Genomic DNA, 19,483 nt, shown 5'->3' with positions numbered 1-19,483 from the left:
GCATGACGACTTACAGAGGTCTCAGCCCCTGTGCCTGAGCTGGTTGCAGGACAATGTCTCACACCACTCAAGGGCCTGCTGAGTAGCCCCTAGTCCTCATGACCCCCATTGGCTAAGTGGAAGAGCTTAGAGGGGAGGGGACTTGCAAGGTTGCAGCCTGGCACACAGTAAATGCCTCTGAAGTGAATGGGCAACTAATGGCTAATGGGCGCTGGCCTGCTGTGCCCAGGGCCCATCAGATGACTGGAGCTGCAGTCCAGACCTACCTCCTAGAGAAAACTCGAGTGGCCTGCCAAGCATCCAGTGAAAGGAACTTCCACATCTTCTACCAGGTCTGTGCCAGGTGGGGCCCCACAACTGCCCAGATGCAAGGCAGAGGTGGGCCTGTGACTAACTCTCCCTCCTGCCCTGCCCCACCTCACGCCTGCCTCTTCACCTGGCTTCCTGTGATGCCATCACTTACTCCAAACTATGCGGCACTGCCTCACACTGGACCTTGGCTCCCAGGATGGTTTGGGCATGGGGATGTGTATTACCTACTCTATCAAACCAGGTGATGCTGAGGACTCTCCTTAGAATGGCACTGTCTCCTCCACACAGAACAAGGACAAGGACTTCCCCAGAGCTGTGCCTCTTTCATCAGACAGGTGGTCCCCCAAAACATGGATAGTATGTTTCCTGCTCTCAGGTTGAGCCTGGGGGCTCCCCAGACAGGAGTTGTACTTTCCTCCTCAGACCACAGGCCTCCTCAGAAGGTGTTTGGCATTCGGTTGGGGACATCCAGGACTGTTTGCTGCTGCTTTTGCCCATGCCTGTCCTGGATGCTCCACAGGGACTTCTCAGCCTTCTGATGTCACTGCCATTTCTCACTCCTTTTATCTTGACCCCAGGCCCATGCAGGCCTGGGCTTCCCTCGCACCCCCAGCTCAGCCACCTGTCTCTACCCCCCAGGTCTGCAAAGGAGCCAGTGCAGATGAGAGGCTCCAGTGGCACCTCCCCAAGGGAGCCACCTTCTTCTGGCTGCCCAACCCAGAGAGGACCTTGGAAGGTAGGGGAAGCCTTACCCAGCATGCTGGGCTGGCCCAGCACCCACTCACCCTCTGCTCACGGCCTGCCTCCCTCACCCCTCACCACCCCTGCTGACCTCTGGTCCTGACACTGGGCTGTGACTTGGATGTCTTTCCAGAGGATTGTTTCGAGGTGACCAGAGAGGCCATGCTTCATCTGGGCATCGACACCCCCACCCAGAACGACATCTTTAAGGTCAGAAGAAGCGCCATGGCACTTACATTTGACAGAGCTCCTGGAGAGGGGGAAGCAGAAGGACAGATTGTGGGTGACATGGGGGCCCCACAGGCTGCCCTGGGAGGCTTCTGAAGTTAGACTGCCCATTGTTCACATTTAACCTGTGCCCTTCTCATCTCCATCATGGGAATCATTGCAGGACATGCCTCTCTGATGTTGAAAAGATTAACCAAGATGATGCACGTAGTGTGTATAGAATCGTGTCAGGCAGAGTCATGTAGCAAGTGGGCAGTAATTGGGAGCTGCTGCTATTCTTCTGCTAGGATTCAGCAGGAGAGAGGCCCTTCCCAGGCTAGGCTCCAGCCCTTGACAAGGTGCCCACCCTGTCTCTCCTTTCTGCTGCCCACTCAGGTCCTGGCTGGACTGCTGCATCTCGGCAACATCCGGTTTGCTGACTCCGAGGATGAAGCCCAGCCCTGCCAGCTGATGGATGATGCCAAGTGTGAGAGCAAGGGTGGTGGGAGCTGTCCTTAGGCTTTGGTCACATACCCAGAGAGCAGGGCAGGTCCTGCCCAGAAACGAGCCAATATCGGTGGAGTTGGGTAGGAGGCCAGAGGGTAAAATTTGGAACCGATGCCCTTGATAAAACCATCAGCTGTATGGCCCTGCCCTGGATAGGTTACTCCTCACCCCATCTCTGAAACAGGCAGCACTGTCCCCATTTTACAGATAGCAAACAAGAGTCAGAGGGTTTATAAAGTAATTTGTCCCACACATGGCAACGTGGACTGAGACAATGAAGTCCTGGGTTCATGTCTTGCCTCTGCCTTCAGCAGGTCTCTTCTCCTTTGTTCATCTGGGTGGGTCATGGTTCCACTGACTTCACTGCCTTGTGAAGAGGGCTGTTTGAACGGAAGGTTTGTCCCTCCCAGGCTCTGTCAGGACATCGGCCTCGCTGCTGTGGCTCCCAGAGGACCCACTGCTGGAGACACTGAGGATTAGAACCATCAGGGCGGGCAGGCAGCAGCAGGTATTCCGGAAGCCCTGCTCCCGTGCCGAGTGTGACACCCGCAGAGACTGTCTGGCCAAACTCATCTACGCACGGTGAGCACTCTGGGCCTGTCTCCTCCCAACTCTCTCTGGAGTTGAACCAGACACGTCATGCAATAGGCCCAGGCCCAGGGTGAGGGCTGCCAGATAAAGTAGACACTTTCTCTCCCCACTCCCCAGATCCTTGGGGCAGCAGAGAATAGCTCCTGGGATTTCCTTGAGCAAGGCCCTTGGCCTCAATTCCGGAGTATTCTGCATGGGAAAGTTGCCATAGCCGGGCCTAGATCCAGCTCATTATTAAAGTACAGGAGCCTGCCTTGACCTTGGTGATAGGCGAGGAAAGCCTGCCCAGCTCTCCGCAGGCAAGGCAAGCCCCAGATGTGATCTGGGGCCCTCAGAGTTCCAGGTGTAGACCCCTGGGCGAACAGGATCCTCTTTCTCCATGTGCTCTTGTTTCTTTGTAGGCACCTGGGGAATGTGATAGATGGCGGTAGAGCCAGACGCTTCGCCCAAAGTGCTAGGCAACACAGCATGTAGCAAGTGGGAGCCCAGACAGGGTAGGGCAGGGTCCTTGCCGTTCCTAGTGGGTTATATGGGCATGTCCACCCTCTGGCCATGTGGTTAAGGGTACTTTCTCACCCTGAGTTCTGAGAACCTCCACGGTGCCATGTAAGGATGTCAAGGGGCCCAAATCCTTTGAAATTAAGGGACAGAACATGTGTGTGTACGTGTCCATGTGCTTATGGGAACTGGAGCCCTCCAGGGTGTGGCACCCTGGCTGGAGGAACAACTTTGCCACCCCTCAGGCTCAGCCCGACCCTCTCTCACCAGAGTCCACTCTTCTCCGGCCCCAACAGGCTGTTCGACTGGCTGGTATCGGTGATCAACAGCAGCATCTGTGCAGGCCCTGACTCCTGGACCACTTTCATAGGTAGCAGGGGAGCTCTGGGTCCACCGTGTTAACTCTGGGCAGCTCCTTTCCCTTCCTTGCATCCCCATCTCCTCGTCTTTCCACGAGCGTTTGGGTGAGGGCATCTCTACTTCCCCTTATCTACTCATCTGTAGCTCACCAGGCAGACTCAGATGGCGTCTTGTTTGTGAGCGCCCTTCTCCCCCCAGAGACCCAGCTCCAGTCTAGGAGAGTGGTGGGGATGAGTGACAGTTAACATCGTTGGATCCTGGGTAGGACTGTCAGGTGGGGAGGCAGTAAAGCTCAGAGGCATCAGTGAAGTTTCTTCACAGAATGGTGGCATTCTAGACACCAACTGGGCTGGTGAGACCCAGGCCCTCCACACTGGGTTGGATGCAGAAAATGGGACCGCGTCCCCTCACAGGAGGGGCCTCCCAGGACCTAAGGATTCAGTCTCAGAAGTGGACCTGGTGCCCTGGGCTGCCCCTCACACCTCATTCGGCCTCTCTTCCTGCTCTGAGTTCTGAGGGGGCGAGAGGTAGAGATGGGAACCCTGGGGTGGGGTAGGGTGCTCTGCCCACTGTGGGTGTCATGTTCACTCAGCCTCATCCCCACGCTGCCAAGGATGAGGCGCCACCTTGGGCTCCTGTAGGCCCCTGCAGTGGCCCCACGGGTTCTCCCCTCCTCCCCCCAGGCCTGCTGGATGTGTACGGCTTTGAGTCATTTCCCAACAACAGTCTGGAACAGCTGTGCATCAACTATGCCAACGAGAAGCTGCAACAGCACTTTGTGGCTCACTACCTAAGGGCTCAGCAGGTGAGAGTGTGACAGGGTGGGGCAGACCTTCTCCTGGACCCTCTATACCTTCATGGCCCCCAGGACCTAACTTTAGTTCTTTCTTTGATGCTGTTCTGAATTATGTGGTGCTGCTGAGTCAGCCATAGGGTGGCCTTCTGGGCCACAGACCATAGCTGCCTTCTATGCCCCGTCACCTTGCCCTCTAGGAGGAATATGCAATTGAGGGCCTGGAGTGGTCATTTGTCAACTACCAGGACAACCAAACCTGTTTGGATCTCATCGAGGGGAGCCCCATCAGCATCTGCTCCCTCATAAACGAGGTGGGGAGGGTCAGCTAAGTGTGCTGAGCACCAGGGCTGGGCTTTGGGCTTTTCTGGGGCCTTGAAAACTATTCTATGCCCTCTCTGTGCCTCTGTCTCCCCATCTGCCAAACGGGTTTGCTAATCCCTATACTCCTTCACTCTCAGGGTCACTATACTGCCTGTGTGACAACTCTGCTACCATGGGGGCGATGGGGTAGGGGCTGTGAGGGTGTTGTGAGCCCTCTCACTTTTGTGGCTGACTGCCCATCCCACCCACGCAGGAATGCCGCCTTAACCGGCCCAGCAGTGCAGCCCAGCTCCAGACTCGCATTGAAAGTGCCCTGGCCAGCAGCCCCTGCCTGGGCCGAGACAAGCTCAGCAGGGAGCCCAGCTTCACTGTGGTGCATTATGCGGGGCCTGTGCGGTACCATACTGCAGGCCTGGTGGAGAAGAACAAGGTGAGGCTGGGCCATGGCCCCTGGGGGCCTGTGTAAAACAGCGCTGAGTCATTGCTGCCATACACTGTAGCTTCCTGTTGTATGTCCTCCCCTCTGAACATCTTCCCAGAACCCAGGGTCACCTCTGGGCCATCTGCCTGAGGTCTCCGTTAATCAGGCATAACCTACCCAGAAATGACCCATGTCACACTGGGTCTGCTGGTTCAGGTGACAGCATGTCTCTCAGACTCGGGGCCTGCCCTTCCCAGGAAGCCCATGCTCTGGTGCCCAGGTGAGCAGGCTGGCAGGCCCGTGGACAGCCCCAGTAGCACTCCACCTGCCCTCACCCACTGCCCTTGTCCTCTCTCAACAGGACCCTGTCCCCCCTGAGCTGACCAGGCTCCTGCAGCAATCCCATGACCCCCTGCTCAAGGTGTTGTTTCCTACTGACCTCGAAGAGAAGTCCCGGGAGGAGCCCCAGAACAGGGCCCCTGTGTTAACCGTGGTGTCCAAATTCAAGGTGGGTCGGGCAGTACCTATGGGACGTGCTTGGTTCACTCCTCAGTCTGAAATGTTTACTGAGCACTTCCCAGGATTGGTGCTGTTTCCTGGGGGGCATTGATGAGTCAAGTAGACGGGGTCCAGGTCCGCATGGAGTTGAAAGTCCCTTGTGGAAGACAGGCAGAAAACAGACAAATAGACTGTGGGTACAACTGACACGAGGGGAAGCCTTGGGGCCTGGGGGTGGCGCAGTGGGGTCTCTCACCCACTGCTTATGGGGGATTGTGGGAGAGCAATAGTTACTTGCACCTCTGTGACCCGGCCCATTCCCAGTTCTCCAGCACTCTGCTCAGACTTTATGCTTGGCCAGAGCAGGTTTGTCTCCTCCCATACCTTCCTACTGTCTCTCAGCAAACTCTGCTCCTCACCACGGCCTCTCCACTCCACCCTCACTCCCACCCTCACTCCCACCCTCCATGCCTTTTATTCCTTCTCATTCTTCAAACCTCTGCGTTATCATCACCTCCCAGGGGAGGCACCCAGGGGAGCTCAGGTTTGATTAGCACATTCCTGTCCAGCTTCAGACACACCACTGAGGGTGCCCGTCCAGTATGTGTGTGTGTGGCTCATTAGACCCCAGGTCATAGCCCTATCAGTTTCCTGCACATAGGACAGGCTTTGTCTTAATAACAGCTGTTGCTTGAATGAATGGCAGGGGGTTGTTCTAAGATTGCTGGAGGGGGGTGGGGGGTTGCTGAGACCAGCTGCAGAGAGACTGACCAGGTGGAGGGTCACAGGTCAAGACAGGTCCCTGGAGGCAGAGGTGAGGAGCAGTGGGGAGGTCAGGGAAGGAGTATGCTTGGGTACAGTCAGTGAGAGCCTCCAGTAGTCATCCCAGGGCACATGAGGAGCCTGGTCTCGGGGCTGGGAGGGCTGCTAGAGGTGTTTGATGCAGTCTCTAGACAGGGCCCAGCTGATGCCCCCCCCCAGCTCCAATCTCTGCCTGACTCCCATTCCCTCTGCAGGCCTCCCTGGAGCAGCTTCTGCAGGTCCTACACAGCACCACGCCCCACTACATTCGCTGCATCAAACCCAACAGCCAGGGCCAGGCGCAGACCTTTCTCCAGGAGGAGGTAATTCACACTGGGCCAAAGCCGCTTTGCAGAGAGCCCCATCTGGCCAAGGCCCTACAGGGGTGAAGGGCAGGGCATCTGCTCCAAGTGGGGTGACCTGAGGCATCTCTCAGGCTGAGCCTGACATTAGGGAGGGCTTATCTCCCCAGTTCTGGCAGGACAGTAGTGTAGGGTTGTGTGATCTGCACTGCACAGTGACCTAGCCAAGGAAGCAAGTAGGGGCTCCCGGTGCCTCTTGCTCTCTTCTCATCCAGCCACGTACCCCAAGGAGAAACAAGCTGTCCAGAGGCATGGGTGTTTTTTGTAATTAGCTGCAAGTCTGTCTTAGCTTACAATCTAGATTGTTTTTTTAATTTGCATAGAGCTCTCTGTGGCCAGCAGTTGCCCTTTGCTCTGGGTACCGGGGGAGGGATGTGGATGAGGTGTGATATTGAACCATGGGGGAGAGTGTCCCATAGTCAGCTGGTAGATATGACCTTAGGGTTTATAGACAAGGTTTATTGCTCTATGGTAAAGACCTTGGTTCAGGTCCCAGAAGGCTCTTCACAATATAACCTCCTGTGCACCTCAGCTGTGACTCACTTGATTGCCTACCAAAAATAAAATAAAAAACAGAAATGGGGTTGGGCTGCGTGCGAGGCAGAGCACCTCTGTCAGCAGCTTCCTCAGCTGTATCAGAAACCATGCAGTACACAGGGGACCTGGGGTCCCCAGGACCCTTTCTGGCAGGGAGGTATCTGTTAATTCCTCACTGCCCCAGAGAGTATACCTCCATCAGCAGAGCCTCAGGAGACCCTGCAGGTTCACGCTGGCCGCAGGAGTGCCATCTCTGGCCTGCTGGCCCCTTGCTGCAGGTGCTACCCTCTCCCCCTACCCTTGCAGGTCCTGACCCAGCTGGAGGCCTGTGGTCTCGTGGAGACCATCCATATCAGTGCTGCTGGTTTCCCCATCCGGTGAGTGGGCCAATCACGGCAGCAGTAGGGGCAGGGGCAGTGACAGGGCGGAGCTTGAGACTCAGCCAGGAGGAGCCTGCCCAGCCCAGATTGGGATACAGAGATGAAGAAAAAGAGGCAGGTCTGCAGGTGTCAGCCTGGAACTCAAGGGGCTACGCTCATCATTGATCCATTCACTTTCTGTGCACTATTTTGGACAAGGCACTGTTTCTGGTATATATCAGTGAATAGGAAGGTTGAGTCTGCCCTCTTGGGGCATATTCCTGTGGAAACAGGAAGTATAAAGTTAATCAGTTCTAGGAAAGAAACAAAAATTGCTATTAGGTAAACTAACGGGGAAGGGGATCCTTGGGCTGGTCGAGGAGGGGCCCTCTGGGCAGCTCAGCCTATGGGAAGGAAAGGACCAGCCTAGGAAGATGTTGGGTGTGGGGGAGGAGGGCATTCCAGACTGAGGGGACAGGTTAGGAACTGAGATGCTAAAGTGACTGGAGCACAGAGAACTGGGAGGGGGGAGGGAGGGGCAGGAGCCAGGCCTGAAGGGCCTTGCAGGCCAGGCAAGGACTTCGAGAAGGGCTGTGGAAGCCTCTGGGACCTCATTCATATCCCACGGCTGCCATGTGGAAGTTGGATGTAGGGTCAGGAGAGAAGGAGATGAGTGAAAGGCTGTCATAGCTGTACAGGTGAGATGGCGTCCCCGATGGGGGTGGCAGCAGTGAAAACGAGAGAAGTGGGTAAAATTGGAGTACAGCTTGTGACAGGGAGAGGACTGTGGAGTGACTGACCGTAGGGTATTGGGCAGGGGAGTAGTCAACTTCCAGGCTTCCGTCTGAGGCAAATGCATGAATCGGGGGACAGTTCCCCAAGGCAGGATGGTGTGAGGAAGGCCCAGCTTGCAGGGAGGGAGGGTCAGGTTTGAAATGTGAGACAGGCTTGCACTCAGCAGAGCTCTAAGAACAAGGAGGAAATCCCAGGGTGAAGAGGAGAGGTCAGGGCCATCCCTGAGGAATGCTTACGTTTTGAGAGGGAGGATGATCAGAAACGAGCAACAATAACTTGGAAGGGGGAAGCCAGGATCATGCCACCGACCACAGGGGTTAGTGGCAGCGTGTTTGGTGAAGGCTGTGACAAGAGCCACATTGGTGCAATGTTGGGGACAGAAGCCAAACTCAGAGGAAGTGCAGATATCCGATGTCACCAGCTGTTTAGAGAGGCTGCCATAAAGGGGAGCAGAGAAATCAGGACAAGTGGAGGAGGCTGTGGGTCAGAGACGGGCAGGAGACGCAGCCAGGCACTGGTGCGAGGTAGGAGTGGGATGTCCAGTTGTCCGGGGGAGGCCTGCATGCCCTTTGGAAGAAGGCAGGCAGCAAGTCCTACTGAAGGGGCACGGGAAGAGCAGACTATTTAAAATGGTCTCTGTGGGCTTCCTGCTGAGTGACCCTAGTAATCTCTCCAGAGCTTCAACCTCGTCCATGCAGTGGGCAGTCAGGGCAGCACCTCACTGGGTTGTTAGGCAGATTAAATACATTAACTCCTGTTGCACCCCGAGTGCTGTGACCACGGATGAAGTCACTTCACTCCCTTCTTCCACCCACTTTGGCTTCCAGGGTCTCTCACCAGAACTTTGTGGAACGATATGCGTTACTTAGGAGGCTCTGTCCTCGTACAACCTCTGGCACCCAAAGCCGGTCTCCTAACGAAGGGCGCTCAGGTGAGTGGGGCCCATCTGTTAGTCATTTGTTCAACCAGTCTACCAAACTCCTTGTTTGCTCATAAGGGCAGAGAGTGGTGGGAGGTGAGGCTGGGGTGACAGGTGGGGCCCAGTCACGGAAGCTGGACTTTATTCTCTGGGTAGATGGGGGGCACTTCCAGGGAAGAAGGTAGTCATGTCAGCCTCATGCTTCCTGGAGACCACTGTGGAGGCCACGTGGCAGGCCATGGCTGTTAATTTGGCAGGAGTAGCCAGCCAGGGCACTCAGCAAAGCTTGATCTCAAGGGAAAGTTCTAGCCTGTGGCCCCAATTTGGGGTTTGTGGGAATGTGGCTATCACTGAGGCTGTGACCCCGGCACAGGTGGAGGAAAAGAGGCCACATATGGGGTGTGAGGCTTCCACCCAGTAGGACCCCAGCCCAGCAGCAGCTGCTCACCCCAACCACACAGCCTTACCCTGGGGCCCACCAAACCCAGCTGGGACAATTCTTTTTCTCCTGTCTTGGGCAGTTTGTCACTTTCCTTTCACCTTTCTCCCCACCTCTCTTTCTCCTCTCTCCACGGTCTGCTCTACTGCTCTGTCTCTTGCCCAAGTCCCCTGGCCCCTGGTTGATTTCGCTGCCGTTTTTCGTCTGTGGCGTCTTGCATCTTCTTTGGCAGCCTCTGTCTCCAGAGAGGCACTGGGCAGCTAAAGGTGGTCAGAGCCCTCAGGTAAACCCTCCCTCTGCTGGAGTCAGCCCAATGTTGTAGGAGGCTGGCAGGGGGACCCGCTGGGCCTACACAGGCCTGGGATTTGTTCCTTTTCTGTTCCATGTCAGGGAGTGAGGTGTCGGGGTAGAGGGGGTGGCCCAGCTGCCCTGTTTGGCCCTCAGCATGTTTGGGGCTGCAAACAAACACTGGCTGAACAGTGTGGGATTCCAGGTTGGAGTCCAGGCACCAAGTGCCTTTGCTACCTGCCCAAGGGGACCCACAGGAGTAGAGGCTGCAGGCTGGTCCAGGGCACAGCCACAGTGGGATTCCAAGACTCCTCAGAACAGCCAGGGGCCTGAGGGACAATAGAGGGGCTGCCCTGGTCTCCCCCCCAAAAAAGGTAGAAATGGCTAGAGGCAAGAACAGAAAAGAAGCCTGTAAAATGTGGGGGAGACCAGAACCAGTTTCATAAGGCCACAGGAGTACGTGGATGATGAAGCACTGATGGGACCTGTCTTCCACCCCTTAGAATGGAATCCGCAAGCTGAAGAGGCCACGCTGCAGCCTCTGCTCCAAGACATCCTCCGTACTCTGCCCACTCTAACTCAGGCAGCAGCCACACCTGGTGACCCAGCTGAGGCCATGCCAGCCCCAGTGCACTGTGGCAGGACCAAGGTGTTCATGACTGACTCCACGGTAAGCTGGTTTTAGCTGAGGAGCAGAGGTTACAGAACCAACTATATGCTCTCAGCAGGATAGGGCCTGGGTCCTCCTTGGGGCAGGGGGTGGGTTGACAGAGGACCTCAGTGGATGCCCCTTCTCCCAGCTGGAGCTCCTGGAACATGGGCGTGCCCACGTGCTGGAGCAGTGTGCCCGCTGCATCCAGGGGGGCTGGAGGCGACACCAGCACCGCAAGCAGGAAAGGCAGAGGCGGGCTGCTGTGCTCATCCAGGCAGGTAGGACTGGGGCCCTGGGCACATAGCCTCATTCCAGGCTTAAGTGCAGCTACTGTGAGCGATTGCAGACCCACATATCTGTTCCTTTGAAATGCTGCTCTTTGAGTCCTCATGTACCAAAGCTGAGTGTCCCAGCCTTTAGGTGTTGGTGGCATGTCCCATGGTGCACTGGGATTCACGTTCCCATCCACCTCACCCAGAGCATCTCTCCAGTTCAGTGGAAATCAGGTCACACCACAAATAAGGGTGCTTTATAGGTAGTGGAAGCTAAAAACTTGTTTTTAATTCCCCTTTCCAAGACCTAGGTAGCTATTTGTACCATCTTTCTTTCCCTTCATGACAACTCAAATCATTACCTGCCCGGCTCCAGGGCTTTTGATGAGCTTAAGGTAAAACCTGACAAGATTTTGGTTCATCAAAGGAAGAAATGTATGAACCATATTCGCTGCAGTCTCATTTTTTAAAATAAAAATACTAGAAACCATCCAAATATTTGAGTGGAAGAATCATGGCTATGTTATGGGCCATCCTTATGACGTAGCTAAGAAGGCTTTTTAAAGGTTATTTTAAATTTAAGGGAAAACCACTTCCAATATTATGTTCAAACCTTGGTGCCAAACTGCACAAGAGTGATGCCACTTTCATAAGGTGCACGTCTGTATTAGCATGAAAAAGATGCGTAAGGAAAATCTGATAACAGCTGACTTTTATATGTCTTTAAACATTTTAGTTTTCTAGAATCCAAATGTATTCATATTTAATGGTATAGTCCTTTCTCTGAATATTATTTTACCAAAACGAATCAAAAATGCTGAAATTTCAAGAAGAAAGTATCATGATCAGTCCACCAGCCAGTAGTTATTACCTTTACCAGCATGTGGGTGTCTGGTGGTGGCATTCATGGATTCATCAAGCAAGCAACTTAAACTGAACGGTTTCCAAAAAATAGAACTAATTCTAAAAGATGCAGGCAATTCAGACCCCTCTGATTCCCTGGGAACTGTCCCAGACTGAGCCTGAGGTGGGAGGTGACCGTGCTCCCAACTGTCCCTTCAAGGTATAGGCACTCCCAAGTCTGTGGGCCGTGTGAAGGCCAATTTTGATTCATGTAATGACTTTAGTACCTTACCTTAAGGAGTGTACAAGATAGCCACCGACTAAAAAATACCCATTTCCAACTTTTACGGCAGCTCTGGTGCTGCTGCACAGCCAGGTTACCAATTGTTGTAATGAGCACTGTACTCTTTCCTGTTTCTGGGCAACCCCTCAGCCATTCGTTCCTGGTTAACTCGGAAACACATCCTGAGGCTGCACACAGCTGCCACAGTCATCAAGCGTGCGTGGCACAAGTGGCGAGTGAGTATCCGACCCTAGGAGTCAGGGGTGCCAGTGGATGTTTCAGTACTAAATGGACTGGGTTGGAATGCTGGCGTGCCACTGAAAAATAGGCGGCCTCGTGTTCTTCAGGCACAAAATAGGCACGCCCCACCTATACTGCAGGGTGCTTGTGGTGGTCAAGAGTGGCATAAGCAACTGGGAACATGCTAAACACCATGGAACTGTAAACTTTAAAGGGGTGGATTTTATATCGATTAGATCTCAATATGGCTAGTTTTTAAAGTAGCATATATAAGGCCTAAACCCAACTGCCTTGGGTCTAAAGTTCTGCCACACACAGCCAGTCTGGTTGAAGGCATCCTACTGTTCACAGCCAGGTGCCCTTATTTCACCTTGTTAAGCTGACTTATTAAGGATAGTTTTGGTTTCTATTTTCCATTAAGAGCTGATAAAAGCTATAAAGTGGTGTTCTCTTTCTAAGATCAGAATGGCCTTCCTTGCTTCTAAAGAACTGGATGGTGTGGAAGAAAAATACTTGTCTCAAGCCCCTCGCTCCCCAAGCTCCTTCCCGCTGCCCCAGGCACAGACATGGCTCCTGGGGGCAATAATCCGCCTCTGGCCCCTGGGACTGGTCCTGGCCAACGCGGCCATGGGTGCAGGCGGCTTTCAGAGGAAACTGGTGGTCTGGGCCTGTCTCCAGCTCCCCACCAGCAGCCCCAGTAGCCACACCGTCCAGACAGCACAAGAGCAAGATGGTGTCACATCCATCCGAGCGCTGCCTCAGGTAAGCTATGATGGGGTGGGTGGTAGTCCTGTCCACAACAGCTCTGAGTCCCTCACATCTCACTGTAAAGGGCAGGAGGCAAGGCCTAGGAATCCACAGCAGGAGCAGGACCAAGGCTAGGACCAAAGCTGTCCTAACCCTGCTGGGGAACCAGAGCCTAAGCTTCCCAACTGGCTGCAGTTACAACTCACACTTTTCCACACCCTTTTCATCACCTTTTAGAAACCGCCTCTAAGTGTTCCAGCGTCGCCTTTTAATTAGTCCCGCTTTCAAAAAACTTGGGTTGTGATGACAGCTTATTCCCTCCAGTGGCACTGAACTTGCTACCATGTTTTCCCCAAATTATGTTACTTGGTTTTACAGCTAAGGAAATGACAAGCAGGTGAGTCATTGGTCTGAGTGCCCTGTGTTTTTACATTAAGGGCAGCCACAGGAAAAAGACAGCCAGCGTATAAAATAGGTAAATACTCAAGGATTAAGAGACATCAACAAGGCAGAAGGAAGGAAACAGTGACTTTCCTACCAGAAGAATTACTGTAGGCCAGAATCTGGGGAAAATCTCCCAAGACCACACACAGGCTAGCCAGAGTATAAACAGAAATCTAACTGTTTTATCTTCCAGCTTTAAGCAGTCTTAGGGATGAGACAGGTGATATCCTAGGAAGGGAGAGCTCTCTCCTACTGTTCCCTCATGTCTCACACTGAAGGGATGTGAACTTTTATATTCTAATACCACTCTGGACTTTACCACTGTTCTAGAAAAAGGAGAAAAAAATGGTTAGTTCAGTCCTGCTACTGCCGTGACTCCCATGCCAGCACTTACTGGTCCACACTCCCCTGCATTCCTAGCATTTGCTCTGTAAGGTCCTTTAGGGCCCTGGCTTTCCTGGGAGCTGCACTTAAGCTGCATCTCTCTCTCCCTAGGGCTCGATCAAGTTTCACTGCAGAAAGTCTCCGCTGCGCTATGCTGATATCTGCCCTGAACCTTCGTCCTACAGTGTTACTGGCTTTAATCAGATTCTGCTGGAAAGACACAGGCTGGGCCACGTGTGATCTCGTCTCACCTTCTATCCTCACCTGGCTGGGCAATTCGTGGTGCCTTTGTTTCTACAATTCCTTTTCCTGCCAACTGCCTTGCCAAAGACATTTAATCAACACACAGGTGCCAAACTACTCCCACAGTGATTCCCAGGCCTGTGAGAGTGACAGCTCCAGCCTGCCTGTGAACCAGGGCTGCAGCAGTCAATCCACCACTGGGGCCTGGGGCTCCACCCTCCATCTTAAGCATTGACAGGTGTCAGGGTTAGCAGTTACCAAACCAAGATTAAGAAACAGCAGGGCATTCACATTTTAACTACCTTCGTGGAGCCAACAGCAATCAAACAAGATTGAGAGTTGTCTGTCACTACAATGGGCACCCCCCACCAATTCCCCACAAACAGAACAGGCAGCTTGATATCAGCTCCAAAATTCTGGCTGGGGAAATGCTGCGTTTAGTTCCTTAAAAAGGAATAAAACCTTACTATTTAATATACTGCTGATTTATTTAATTTCAAGCAATTAGATTATGAACCAAGGATGATAAACAATGTAATATACCACAGAACCACTTCTTGATTTTATTAACACTGAGCAAGTTTTCACTCAAATGAGTGTGAAACTTGATAAATTATATCACTTATGATATCTACCTTAACTGTACCAAAAATAAATAACTTTAAAACAACCATTTGAATGTGTGCTACCTTGACTGCCCCCATCTGCTTGACACCCAAGCCCACAGCGATGGAGGTGAAGACTCGAGTGACCTACCCTACGTCAGCCGGTCTGCGTCCTGGAAATCACTGCCCTTGCTTAGGGCCTCACATTAGCTGGTCTCCTGGAAGGAGCAAGTAGCACGATAGTCCATTTTAAGAATCCTCATTCTGGGGGGGTTCCACGATCCTTAAACAGCAGTCAGCAAACTCCACAAACAAGGGCTCCTGCATGCAGGCTCTCATGAGCTTGGCCTTGTCATCCCCCTGATCTAGGCTGACCATCAACTGTCTAAGGTGTGGATTGAGCAGTAAGCTTCTTAATGCTGCAGACTCACCTTAAAAATAAGAAAAAAATTAGGAAAACCAATCTGAGTTGAAGGGGGAACAGGTGGAGATGGCTGAAAGCTAAATGCTTCAAATGTGATAAATATTGCATCCCCTTAACCTTGAAACCCAAAAATTAGCCCCAATGCTTTACATAAACAAGGTGAGGTAAGCACATCAAATGATTTCCAAGTTAAATGCTATCAGATTACTGAACCTGGTATCTTTGTAAATAATTTCATGCCACTTCAGCTACGAAAAAATATTTCACTACCACAAAACCAGAACAGAATTAGCTTGTTGGCAAGGACAGTTACACCGAATACTCTGAATGATGCTTAAACAAGCACTCGATCCAGCATGAGGCAGGGTCAGTAACAGTGAACTGACTCTAATATCTGTCTGGTGCTTTACAGATTACAGAACTGTTCACACCTATCCCCAGCTCAGCTCCAACCTCAATGTAACTCATCACAGCCATGGAACTGGGTGCAAAGCACCACCTGTCAGGCTGACTCTGAAATGGGAATGAAAACACCTGTAGGAACTACCCTGGCCCATTAATTATATAGGTAACGGGACTGTAGGAGAAGTCCTACAAAAATACTGGGCATTATTAACACCCACACCTCTCTTTAAAAAAATCAAGTCCTGGGATTACCCAGTCTGCATTAATGGCTGGATGTAAATGGAGCACTAGGAATATGGGAATAAATGCAGGTCCCTCCCCTACAGACTGGTGTGAAACAAATTACCATAAAACTCAGTGAGTGGCGTATTACAAGGTACCATGGGAATATGAAAAAGTGTCTAATTCTGAGAGAGTCAAAGGTCAAGGAAAGTTTAACCGAGGACAGGACACTTGAACAAAGCCTTGAAGGAGGAACAGAATTCTACCAACCCACAAAGCCAGTATGACTCCAGGCCAACCGTCTTGCAGATAGGCTGGGAGGTCCTCATGTTGTTTATAGAACCGTGTGGCTGGATGAAGGGTTCTGCATGCCATGCTAAAGTATTTAATAACTTTAAAAATCACATTCTGGCCCTGGCCGGGTAGCTCAGTTGGCTAGAGCATCGTCCTGATAACGCCAAGGTTGCACGTTTGATCCCTGGTCAGGGCACATACACGAAGCAACCAATGATGCATAAATAAGTGGAACAGCAATCAATGTTTCTCTCTCTCCCCCACCTTCCTCTCTCTCAAAATCAGTAAATAAAAAATAACATTCTAGGCAACAGACTGAATGTATCTCAGTAAGCACAGCACAGACTTACCTAAGTTCTTTAAGTTCTGCAAAGCAACTCTGTCCTCTTCCTCATCACTATTGAGAAAATCAGCTATAGCATCGTCGTCATCATCTAAGGGACACAGAACAAGACCAACTCCTAAACAAAGCCAGATTTTAACGACGGCATCCAAGTAGGTCTAGGCAAAACCTCTTCTCTGGGATTTGTGACTCCTCTTTTAGGAAAGGGAAGGAAAATGAAAAACTGCTGACTTTAACAAATGCATCCTAGTGTTCACACTTAGTCTACGTGTTTCCCTGTGGTCATTAGGCTTGGAGGCCAATTTTCCAATTCTTATCACGCCATCTCTCCTCACCATGGCTCCAGCCCTATGATAGGCCAATAAAGTAGATATGCTCCATAAAAACCTGCTAATGTGAATTCCCTCATGGGCAGAAATTGCTGGCATTGCCTGAACCCAACAGGGAAGTTTCTCCAAGGGCAGAAATGGGCCATCTCCTTGCTGTGAATGTTCAATACGTCTTTGATGGCACCAGGAGGGGCTGCTTTCAGAGCTGTCATGCTGCATGACACCCAGGAGGTATTAAGGCTGGCTGGCTGGGATGACAGCCCACTACCACTGTAAGCTGTGAGGAGCCCCAGCAGCAGCAAGTTAACCTAGACCAAAGGCAGCCTCCCACCTAGGCCCAGCTCAGGTGACCTGACAGCCCCAGTCAGGCCCATGGGGGGGAGACTGAAGCCGTCACTACAAAAGGCTCCCTCACCCCCAAGCCATACCTACGGTCTTTCTCCCCTCTGCCTCTTGCTCCTATTTTTCTTGTCCTGAACGATGTCTTCAGGCTGCTCTATATCACCTGTGACAACATGTGTCCCCACACCTGGTGCTCTGGGCTAAGGCAGCTGCTTCTCCCTAATGAAGACACAGTTCTTGACTCCTCCCTAATGAAGACACAGTTCTTGACTCCTGCCCTAGCCCAAGTCTCTTCTTTCCTTTCAACTTATTCTATTTAAAACCCCTTTCTAGGTTTGTTTGAAGTCAACTAACCCACCTTTGTTTTCCACAGGCATTTTTGCAGTAACACCTGATCTTATTTTTTTCTCAGCAGGACGAGTTTCAGGATTGCACTGCTCTGAAAGAGACACAAATTTCAGGAGCACATCATCTCCATTTTAGTGAAAAGGCTGCACCTCCCACCAAGCCAGCATCTAGGTGGGAAGCACATACATGGAGTAAGGGATGTGGGTGGTGGTGGAGATGGATGTAGAGGAAATGAGAGATCAGGTCAAGAGACAGTATAACGAAAACAAGCAACAGTGAATCTGGCAGAAGACCTCATGGACCCCTAGGACCTGTCTGGATCCATCCTTGCCTTGCCTTGCCTAATCTTACAGGGCTTTCATTACAATTAAGTGGTACACTGACTTCAATTAACATCAAACTGTTTTCTCAGGAGTCTCAGACACCAAATTTGCATGTACACATGCAACTGGGCATACATAGATGAAAGTCATCAGGTCCACCCCAGAGGAGTTTAGTCTTAGGGATGACAGCTAAAAAGATGCAAAGGGTCTGCTGATCTAAGTCACCTGAAAGGGCTGGGAGACAAGACCAAGAGGAGTCTTGAAGGGGGAGGTGCTGCCAGGTGAAAGAGCATTTTTGGCAGAGGAAAGGCCTATGGCTAGACACGACCCTTAAAACAGGGTTAGATGCAAAGAGATGGTGACAAGCAAATGCCAGCAGATCGGTAGCTGGGCACAAGTAGAGAAAGCAGGAGCAAAAGAATGCTACACACGGGCTGTTCACTTCCCAAGAGAGGTGTCTCTCAGTAAGGGTGCTATTATGTTCAGAGTGGGAAGGTCTTTAATGCTGTAACATAGTCTCACACACCACAAGATGTTTATTAAAATCAACAGAAGTACCGCTAACCCCTCCTCAGCTACCGTAACAACAAAAACATTGTGATGAGGTATCTCCCTAGGGAAAGCAATAACCAGGTTAAGAACCACTGACTTGCCCTGGCCATGTAGTTCATTGGTTAGAGCACCTTCCTGATACACTAAGGTTGTGGGCTGAATCCCGGGTCAGGGCACATACAAGCAACCAACCAATGAATGCATAAGTGGAACAACAAATTGATGTTTCTCTCTCCCTTCCCCTCTCTCAAAAATCAATGAAAAAAAAACAACCAAAAAACTGACCTGTGCTAGAGACTGGACTTTTCAACAAGGCAGTGAATTGCTCAAATTTACATTTCAGAAAACTCACCCTGGCAGTAGGGCTGCACAGATAAGAGCTCCTGATTGGGTTCTTAGAGGGGCCTCACAGGGATGCAGGGTGAGAGGGAAGTGCTCTGGGGGACCCAGCTCTCCAACCCTATTTCCAGAAAAAGTTTTACTTCTTTCCTGTCTATTTAGCTGAAAGGTTTCTTTTGAAATGCTCCAGATAGCAGGGGGGTGGGGGTGGGAGGGAAGGCATGAAACATACTCCTGAGAGGGGATAAAAGGAGAGGCAAACAACTATCGAAGAACTTTAACAATTGAGTCAACCAAACAGGATGTCGTGGGAAAGGGTCCCTGAGGGCTGAGAAGAGGAGCCAGATTGGGGAAAGTTAAAATGTAAACCTGCCAACAATTAACAGCCACGGGCGTAGCTCCTGATTTATAAACAGATCTCATTGTTTCTAACAAGATAAGAAAGAATGTTCTTAGCCAGCGCAACTTGTGCCAAAAGATGAGGGGCTCCGTCGGAATACGGAAGGTGAAATCGCTGGGTTGGCATTTCCGGCAGAGACGGTCGACTGTTTTTAAAGAAAAAAAGGGTAGCACGTAGAAAATAGGCAGAGCAGAAGAAGGGTTTTGACTGTTCAAAACCTGGTGAGGCATTCACAGGCAGAGGAGACCCGGCAGGACGGGGCGCGACGAGGCCCGGGGGAGACGGCGGCGGGACATAGGAGCTGCCCCGCACGAGGAGGGAGGCCGGGGCCGAGGCGGGGGCGCGGGGCCTTACCTCTGTGCTTCCGGAAACAGGTCACGGAGCAGCTGTAACAACAGAACCCACAGGGCACCTCAGCCCGAGGCCTAGCAGACCCTCCCGCAGCCCCCCGCCAGGCTCCCGGCTCCCGCCCCCCATCCCCGCGCCCGGCGCCCCCGGACCCCTCCCCGACGACCTCCGGCGCTTACTAGGGCACGCGGCAGGTGGGGCAGCGGTATTTGGGCTTCTCCAAGCAGACCGCGCAGACGACGGTGCTAGCACTGAGAGACGCCATGGCCTCTCAGGCGACTTTCTCCCACCCACGGCGCGCGCCTCTCCGGCCGCGGGCCCCACGCGCACGCCCGTTCCTCCGCCTCTT

The 19,483-nt window shown here is 52.2% G+C and overlaps 2 protein-coding genes across 3 annotated transcripts in view; one reads left to right on the top strand and one right to left on the bottom strand.

Annotated features, from left to right (window-relative positions):
• MYO19 (myosin XIX) overlaps window positions 1-14,531 on the top strand; it is a 26,664-nt gene extending 12,133 nt beyond the window's left edge. The window contains exons 9-26 of one of the 2 annotated variants that reach the window (XM_081115909.1): window positions 230-332; window positions 952-1,048; window positions 1,187-1,263; window positions 1,657-1,747; window positions 2,178-2,349; window positions 3,153-3,226; window positions 3,900-4,021; window positions 4,210-4,323; window positions 4,587-4,763; window positions 5,116-5,262; window positions 6,269-6,376; window positions 7,259-7,329; window positions 8,934-9,037; window positions 10,256-10,422; window positions 10,553-10,682; window positions 11,953-12,038; window positions 12,502-12,804; window positions 13,729-14,531. In XM_081115909.1, the coding sequence (XP_080972035.1) occupies window positions 230-332; window positions 952-1,048; window positions 1,187-1,263; window positions 1,657-1,747; window positions 2,178-2,349; window positions 3,153-3,226; window positions 3,900-4,021; window positions 4,210-4,323; window positions 4,587-4,763; window positions 5,116-5,262; window positions 6,269-6,376; window positions 7,259-7,329; window positions 8,934-9,037; window positions 10,256-10,422; window positions 10,553-10,682; window positions 11,953-12,038; window positions 12,502-12,804; window positions 13,729-13,857 (2,272 nt within the window). In that variant the 3' untranslated portion in view covers window positions 13,858-14,531. The remainder of the gene's footprint in view (window positions 1-229; window positions 333-951; window positions 1,049-1,186; window positions 1,264-1,656; window positions 1,748-2,177; window positions 2,350-3,152; window positions 3,227-3,899; window positions 4,022-4,209; window positions 4,324-4,586; window positions 4,764-5,115; window positions 5,263-6,268; window positions 6,377-7,258; window positions 7,330-8,933; window positions 9,038-10,255; window positions 10,423-10,552; window positions 10,683-11,952; window positions 12,039-12,501; window positions 12,805-13,728) is intronic. The other variant, XM_081115910.1, reaches the window with a different exon arrangement.
• ZNHIT3 (zinc finger HIT-type containing 3) lies at window positions 14,333-19,483 on the bottom strand. Its single transcript, XM_081115916.1, has 5 exons — window positions 19,314-19,483; window positions 19,141-19,172; window positions 17,183-17,263; window positions 16,161-16,244; window positions 14,333-14,896 (listed from the first exon to the last, which is right to left on the bottom strand). The coding sequence occupies exons 1-5, from the start codon at window positions 19,397-19,399 to the stop codon at window positions 14,715-14,717; spliced, it is 465 nt and encodes a 154-aa protein (XP_080972042.1). The 5' UTR covers window positions 19,400-19,483; the 3' UTR covers window positions 14,333-14,714.

Source organism: Miniopterus schreibersii (assembly GCF_964146895.1).
Source record: "Miniopterus schreibersii genome assembly, chromosome: 16".
NCBI classification, from domain to species: Eukaryota; Metazoa; Chordata; class Mammalia; order Chiroptera; family Miniopteridae; genus Miniopterus; species Miniopterus schreibersii.
The sequence above is the reverse complement of the archived record's forward strand: the minus strand, read 5'-3'. Positions and strand labels throughout refer to the sequence as shown.